The sequence below is a fragment of the Lottia gigantea genome, assembly GCF_000327385.1.
Source record: "Lottia gigantea unplaced genomic scaffold LOTGIsca_44, whole genome shotgun sequence".
In the NCBI taxonomy this organism is placed as follows: domain Eukaryota; kingdom Metazoa; phylum Mollusca; class Gastropoda; family Lottiidae; genus Lottia; species Lottia gigantea.
The window spans coordinates 1668616-1677443 of NW_008709540.1; the positions used below are offsets into that span (position 1 = coordinate 1668616).

Sequence of the window (8828 nt, forward strand, 5' to 3'; positions counted from 1 at the left end):
TGCCGACGTTTTTATCGTCTGTCAAGGTGCTTTGCTAAATTGCCCCCTCGCTTGCACGTTTGCCCCCGCCTCCTTCCCCCTCCCCCTCCTAAATCTAATCTTGCAACCTGTTTATACTTAGCTGAGGATGAAACCAGACATCATAGCTTTTAATAGCATTTTTAAATTTAATTACATTAGAATAGATAATTTGATACAATTGAGTTCGTTGAAAATCATAAAAAGGCTACAGTAAAGCGTCATTGGTAACAAAATTATTGGTCTGATACTGGATTGTAATCTGTCCCGTCTCAAAATTCAAAAGATTTGATTGGTTGATAATAAATACTAACCAATAGACATATATCATCCTAAATTGTATTCATATGAATCAAACAACCCAAAGTAGGAAAAATGGATAAATATTTGATAAAAAAAAGACCCAGAAAATTAACTTGGACGTATTTGTTCAACGTTTTGCCATAAAACATACCCGACTACGTTTAAACTAAAACGGCAATAAAAATGTAACGTATTATAACTTGTGTGTTTTAACAAAAATAATCTCGAATCTAAAATACTCCACGAAAGTCCGTTTCCCGACGTTTAATCGTCTGTCAAGGTGCTTTGCTAAATTGCCCCCCTCGATTGCACTTTTGCACCCCCAGGAATACTGGTCAGGCTACGGGCCTGCATCCTACAATGAATGAACAGAATATTCTACTAAAAAGGCCTATTAATAAAATTTGATGAATTTTTTAAAAGTTTCCATGGCTAGACCAGAAGTTTCGAAATTAGTTTTTTTTTAAACAATTTACAAGTTAAATTCGAAAGAAAATCCCCACATTTTCAACTTTCAACTTCTACCATGCCAAACTTGAATTTTAACGATTTCATGCTCGTCGTTTCTGGTTCGTTTCATTCCATAAAAACACCTTGATCTATATATCCGATAACAGATACAAAAGCAAAAAAAATTCTCTTTTTTACCAAGAAAGAGGAAGATGAGATGTGTTTTGTATGTTAATTTTAAATTCTATGGTAACTTCTACCATGGCAATCCCAATTTACGTTACGTTTCCGGGTCAGAGATACCAAGATCTATTTGCAAGTATGCCCGATACACATATTAAAGGTACAGATGCGCCATTTTTAGGGGATTAATTTGAATGTTGAATATATGTAAATTATCTTCAGAAGTATTAGAAATGTACGTTAATCGCATCATTCCTTTAAAATACCTCAAACTAGTAATTTTACTCTCTATTTCTATAATTGTCTTTTCTATATATGACAGAGTATCTTAAAATGACGAGTCGTCATTTTAACATTCAAACGCGGATAATTCTGGACACACAAGATTTGAAGATTCAAATTTCGACGGTGAGCTGTGAACACTTTACTGATTGGTTTTAAGACTAAAGTATGATTGGTAAAAAAAAAAATAGTACATCTTTCCCTTTAAAGTTAAAAACTCTTTTAAATCTGTTTAATTAAAAAATATAAGTAAATATTAACGTAAGTAATTTAAGTAAATATTAACGTAAGTAATTTAAGTATAAATATTTGAAAAGCTTGTCAATGATCGTAAAGTGTGAAAATTATTCTCTCAAACAGAAAACTATGTCTTTAATATCATTTTACCAAAACCCACATGGTTTCTCTTTCCTTGTATGTCATCATACGTAACTACGCGTGATTCTTACATGTAAATAACGCACACGAACGTCATTCACAACCATTTTGAATCTCTACCTCGACTGGATAAGTCGAATTTCTAAAAAGGCTATAATATTTCAACGAAGCCTTCAAATCACATGTAATGGTTTAGAAATGGCTTTAAATATGATTTGAAGGCTTTGTTGGAATATTAAAGCTTTTTAAAAATTCGACATATTAAGTCGAGGTAGAGATTCAAAATGGCTGTAACCTACGTTCGTGTGTTATTTCTATGTAAGAACCACACATAGTTTCGTTTGGTATGTCATGTTATTACATTAAAGTTATGTTACACAACAATTTATATATCAGCGCAGAAAGCAATCCCAGAGGGTGAACATGAGTCTTTGTTATTCTTTTGATTTAAGTTTTGCTGAACATATTCTGGATGACGATCAAATATTTGTTAGACTTGTCAGAAACAGTGATCAGACAATCACAAACACAATATTTATAATAAAAAAACAACGTGAGGTGGTGCAGAACGGCTTTAAGATACTGTTACGTTCAATAATACTGATATAAGATTTGAACGACATATAGAATTCGAGGAATAATACTGATGATGATAATGAAAATAATAACGTTGATAATAATGAACATAATAATAACATAATAACGTTGATAATGATGACATAATAACGTTGATAATAATGATGATAATAATGATCATAATAATGATCATAAAAACGTTGATAATAATGAACATAATAACGTTGATAATAATGATGATAATCAACATGATAACGTTTAGATAATGATAATGATGATGATAATAATGATGATAATAGTGATCATGTTAACGTCGATAATAGTGATGATAATTATGAACATAATAACGTTGATAATAATAATAGTAATATATATACATATATTGATAATCTGCTGACACAGCATATTAGTTTACTGGACTTCGGCTATAAGGAATACAATTCCAGTTCATAAAAATAGTCGCTGAAAGGTCATTACAAAAAGTTTGAGTTATTAGCGAATATCCTATTATAACGTAACGTAACGTAACGTAAGAAATTCTCATAAAACGTAAAGCAAAATATATATTATTTCTATTGGAAAATCAAAGGCTTGCCAACTTTTAAGATTTATATCCTAGCAGATTACCCTTCATTGCACACTGCAGCTCGCAGCAACGTATCAGCCTACGTAAATAAAATACTCAAATATTCATTCCCTTTCAAAATAATATTTCTACAACCCAAACATTACCTTTAATATTATGATAAATAGTAAGCGATAAGATGACAATGTTAAACTCTATTGAAAATGTTTTTCTTTATTGATAGTAAGTCAACTATCCAATAAGATACGCTTCAATACATTGTGGCGTTATAATCCGAAATAGTCGTACAACTTGGCCAATTTCATGACAATTTTGCTTAAGATTATTTTAGTGTTCCAGTCATCTGATTGGCCAATCATTAAATTTTATAAACAAATGAGATGACTTTATTTCTTAAAACCGGGATTTTATCTTAATGTTTTTGTAAAACAGAACCCTAGATTGATTCCATGGATTTAAGCAAATTTATTTTTTTTCTCACAAGGTTCAACTGTCCTTATAAGATATTTCACAATATTTAATACAAGCGGATGTGTTTTGAATCCCAACCGCCAACCCACCACAACCACCCTAACTGGAAATAAAAGAGGAAATGCACTATAATGAGTATTGTTTATTTGAAGTTCGCAGATTACGAAACGAAACTATTCAGTTGGGTGGAATTTTTGTAGTGTCAATATTAGAAAATCGTTGTTTTTCTTTCATAAGAAATTAAAAAAAATTGAAAAGGCACCTTTCACATTTCACATAAAATCTCTTACTCATAAATATTATCAATAATATGCCTAGTAAAATGTAGCAACAAAATCAGAAAAGTGCATCGTGGTCGATATGGTAAGGATAGATTTACTATAAAGAAAAAACTCGCCTATCTATGGATCAACGTTCATCGCGTTCGAAATCTTTACAAGAAATTTAAAAGCATCAGAGTACTCCTTACCTTGAGGAATCGAACTCACGGCACCTAATCGCCTTTGCGAAAGAGTATGAAAACAATGAAAACGACACTGGGACGGGAAATGTATTGTACTGAATTATGACGATTGTCATTAATTGACAATGCTACTTGAGGAATACATCCTTGAGACAAAAACCAATAAATATAAAACGAAGGCGCGGAAACCTGACAGAATATTTTCATCAAAACATAGTAATTATTAAAAAGATTGTATATTTTAAGCTCCTTTTTTTCTTTTCCATTTTTAGACTTCCTGGTAAGAAAAACCTTTGTGTTCCATTGAGAAAATCATTGAAAAAGTCGTTGTATAGCTCATTACATAGCTCACTAAATAACTCAATAAATTACTCACTGCATAGCTCATTACATAGCTCACTAAATAACTCAATATATTACTCACTGCATAGCTCATTACATAGCTTCTTACATAGTTCACTGAATAACTCAATAAATTACTCACTGCATAGCTCATTACATAGCTCACTAAATAACTCAATATATTACTCACTGCATAGCTCATTACATAGCTTCTTACATAGTTCACTGAATAACTCAATAAATTACTCACTGCATAGCTCATTACATAGCTCACTAAATAACTCAATAAATTACTCACTGCATAGCTCATTACATAGCTCACTAAATAACTCAATATATTACTCACTGCATAGCTCATTACATAGCTTCTTACATAGTTCACTGAATAACTCAATAAATTACTCATTGCATAGCTGATTACATAGCTCATTACATAGTTCACTAAATAACTCAATAAATTACTCACTGCATAGCTGATTACATAGTTCACTAAATAACTCAATAAATTACTCACTGCATAGCTCATTACATAGCTCACTAAACAACTCAATAAATTACTCACTGCATAGCTGATTACATAGCTCATTACATAGTTCACTAAATAATTCAATAAATAAATCACTGCATAGCTCATTACATAGCTCACTAAATAACTCAATACATTACTCACTGCATAGCTCATTACATAGTTCACTGAATAACTCTATAAATTACTCACTGCATAGCTCATTGAATAACTCACTCCATAGCTCATTAAATAACTCACTACATAGCCCATTACATAGCTCATTATATAGTTCACTGAATAACTCAATAAATTACTCACTGCATAGCTCATTAAATTACTCACTGCATAGCTCATTAAATAACTCGCTGCAAAGCTCATTGCATCGCTGACCGGATAACTAAATAATAACTCAAAGAAAGACTAACTAGATAGCTCATTGAATAAGTCTTTGAATAACTAACTGATTAATTACTCGCTGACAATCCACAAAAATGACTTACTGACTAATTCATTGAATGACTTACTGACTAATTCATTGAATGACTTACTGACAAATTCATTGAATGACTTACTGACTAATTCATTGAATGACTTACTGACTAATTCATCGAATGACTTACTGACTAATTCATTGAATGACTTACTGACTAATTCATTGAATGACTTACTGATTAATTCATTGAATGACTTACTGACTAATTCATTGAATGACTTACTGTCTAATTCATTGAATGACTTACTGACTAATTCATTGAATGACTTACTGACTAATTCATTGAATGACTTACTGACTAATTCATTGAACTGACCGGATTACTCACTGGATTAATATTCACTGACTCACTGATCAACTCGATGAATTAATAACACAGTAGCTGACTCTCGACATGACTCATGGACTCACCAACTAATTGACTCATTCATTAACAAATTCAATAACTCAACTAATGCAATGCACTCACCCACTCACTCATTTCCGTTGCCAAAATCACATTCATGCGTTCATTCATTCATTCATAATCAATATTAACTATTTTTATTTATTTTAATTCTGTTTCATTGTTTTAACAAATCTAAAGGGTAAAACATAAAGCAATAGTATGAAAACCATGCCCTTAAGCCATTTGGAGGCGAGATTAACTACACGGATTAAACGATGAAGAAAATATTAACCTTTAAATCCTATTGTAGTATTTATTCGGTCTTGACGTACTTAATTCTATGTCGATGGTTAGATGAAGGTGCATAAAGGTATTTTCGCACTGAGAGACTGATGTGCCATTTTTGACAAATCAATCTTTAGTCTCAGAAACGGGAATATTTTGGCTAAACCAATCAGTAATTGCCTTCAAATTATCCGCTTTAAAAAGTTAGGACTCTGTCATATATTGAAAAAACATATATAGAACTAGAATTTCCTAGTTTGAGATGTTTTTGATTTTCGCACATTTCTAGTACTTTATTCAAGACCCAAATCAACTCCCGCAAATGTGAAATTGTTCCTTTAATGATAACCCCATTTTGGTTGGGGATTATTTCTACCAGTTGGTATCTATCTATCAGTTTTACTTCTTGACATTGGATTATCATGCTAATCGACTGAGCTACCTGGTGTCCTCAAGCGGACATTCGTTTAAAACTTCGACTAATTGCATCATAGGAGCCAAAGTCCACAAGGCATGGCCGGCAATAGGGCATTTTTCATATTAGTCCAAAAACCAATCTGAATAAATGAACCGTGGCGTTTCTATTGGGGTGAGGCGGGGGCGGGGGGCGTGGGAGCTAAGTGACTAAAAGGAAATATTGCATGAGCATGCCCAACCCCCTCTCCCAAAGAAAATATGCTTGCTAGGCATTGCCCAACCCCCCCCCCCCCCCCCTTTTAAATTTTGGTGCCTGTAAATAAAATGATTAACAAAAGCAGGTTACACGTGACCATTTGCGGTTTTGGTAGAGACAAGCAGCTTATGACTTTAAAGTTTTAACTGTTTTCCATGTCATTTCTTTTCCAAACATGTTAGATAAGGTGTGTTTTATTACTGAAAGGCGTGAATATATCCAGGACTGACAATAAATTATAAAACAGCTTCCTGACTTGTCATGTTGACTCTCTTGTTGGAGTTAACAGGGATAACTTTTGATAGTTTAAAACACGCAACATCCGGTTTCAATCCGTCATCATTACGACTAGAGCACCAAGTGTAATACCGAACTTTACTTATATACTTTTTGATAGTACATTTGTTTCTTAAAAAATCTTAATCAAATCTGTCTCTGTCAAATCAGACATCATAGCTTTTCATAACATTTTTAAATTTAATTACATTAGAATAGATAATTTGATACAATTGAGTTCGTTAAAAATCATAAAAAGGCTGCAGTAACGCGTCATTGGTAACAAAATTATTGGTCTGATACTGGATTGTAATCTGTCCCGTCTCAAAATTCAAAAGATTTGATTGGTTGATTATAAATACCAATAGACATATATTATCCTAAATTGTATTCATATGAATCAAACAACCCAAAGTAGGAAAAATGGATAAATATTTGATAAAAAAAACCTAGAAAATTAACTTGGACGTATTTGTTCAACGTCTTGCCATAAAACATACCCGACTACGTTTAAACTAAAACAGCAATAAAAATGTAACGTATTATAACTTGTGTGTTTTAATAGAAATAATCTCGAATCTAAATACTCCGTGAAAGTCGCTTTTTTAAAATACACCTTTTCTGTTTCCCAGGAGTACTGGTAAGGCTACGGGCCTGGTAGCCACTGCAACAAATGGAATAATTTGTAAGTTGGCTATTAAGGTCATCTGGATCCGTCGTTTGGAGTTGGTCCATCCAGTAGCTTTCTCTCTGTAATATTTTGGTTTTGGTTAGATAAAGCGTGTAATAAACGATCTGTTCCTTGACAACAAGGAGAAAGGGAATGCTTAGTGAGATCATTTGTTCAAATCGTTCTAACAAAATTGATTTCATTTATTTTGTCAGCTTTCAACTCGGTATTCAGCAATTAGTATATAGATAGATCTGTATGTATAATGACAATGATAAATCTAATTTAAAGTTTTTGAAGGTGATTAGCTTTGTTTGCTTATATTGGATGCCACTCACAGTATCAAGTCATGACTTTACTTATTTTTCTGTGTCGCTTGTGGGGAAGGTTGAAGTAAAATAGGTTTAATAATAATTATTTATTTTCAGCCACAATATTAATAAAATCATATGCTGGTACTATGTGATCCGGTTTGTCAACTCGGCATCAGTGGCGTCTCTAGGAAACATTAGTTGAGGGGGGCCAACAGGGGCAACAAAATTTTCTGGGCTAGTCCCTTTTCTGGGGGGGGGGGGGGGGGGACGTAGAAACGCCACTGCTCGGCATCTTTCTAAACATAATATTTTTTTTTTTTTTATTATAGCTATTGCTAAAGTTTCTAGTAGCCTTTTATTTAGTCGAATGAGGGTTTAAAGTCAAACCCACTTAAAGATGGGTTTCCTTATTTTATCCACGTATGTAAACAAAAAAAAACTTTTTGACCTTTTTTGATCGGTCACTCATTGGAATTCTGCTGGTAATTCTCTTCAAATTTAGCTAATTATGAATTAATTATGGACATGTGAGACAAACTGGTATTTTTTCCAAGTCATTCGAACACCTCTACTTTCTATTCATATAAGTATTAGCATTTTGGTTTCATAAATGAAAATGAGGGAACCCATCTTTAAAGATGGTTTTCCTTATTTTTTAGTGTAAAATTAGGCACGCTATTTGGTTGATCGGTGTTTCTAATGAATTATCATGTATTCTTAATCATATCATTCTGTTCGTATTGCATATAATTAAGTATTTTAACCAATCATAAATGTTCATGTATGTACAGTCTGGATAAACAAAAAAATACTTTTTGACCTTTCTTGATCGGTCACTCTTTGTAATTCTGTTGGTAATTCTCTTCTATTTATAAATTGATTACGGACATGTGAGACAAACTGGTATTTTTCCAAGTCATTAGAACACCTCTACTTTCTATTCATATAAGTATTAGCATTTTCATTTTCATAAATGAAAATATGGAAACCCATCGCAAACTGCGATCCGATACCGTTTAAATTGAACTTAGTTTGATGGAAGGACATTTATGGGAGTATTTAAAAAAAATGGCAGCTCTGAGTTTGTATAAATATTTCAGAAAATGAATTCGTGGATAGGTCGACAAATGGATGATATGAAAATGATGCCCTCTCATTCCCGAATAAAT

The 8828-nt window shown here is 32.4% G+C and overlaps 1 protein-coding gene across 1 annotated transcript; it reads right to left on the bottom strand.

Annotated features, from left to right (window-relative positions):
• Positions 1–4176: 4176 nt before the first annotated feature.
• LOTGIDRAFT_79779 (hypothetical protein) lies at positions 4177–4422 on the bottom strand (the record flags this gene model as incomplete). The annotated part of the gene is made up of 1 exon (XM_009060661.1): positions 4177–4422. A coding segment is annotated over one exon (246 nt), but the record flags the coding sequence as incomplete, so codon positions are not given.
• Positions 4423–8828: the final 4406 nt, after the last annotated feature.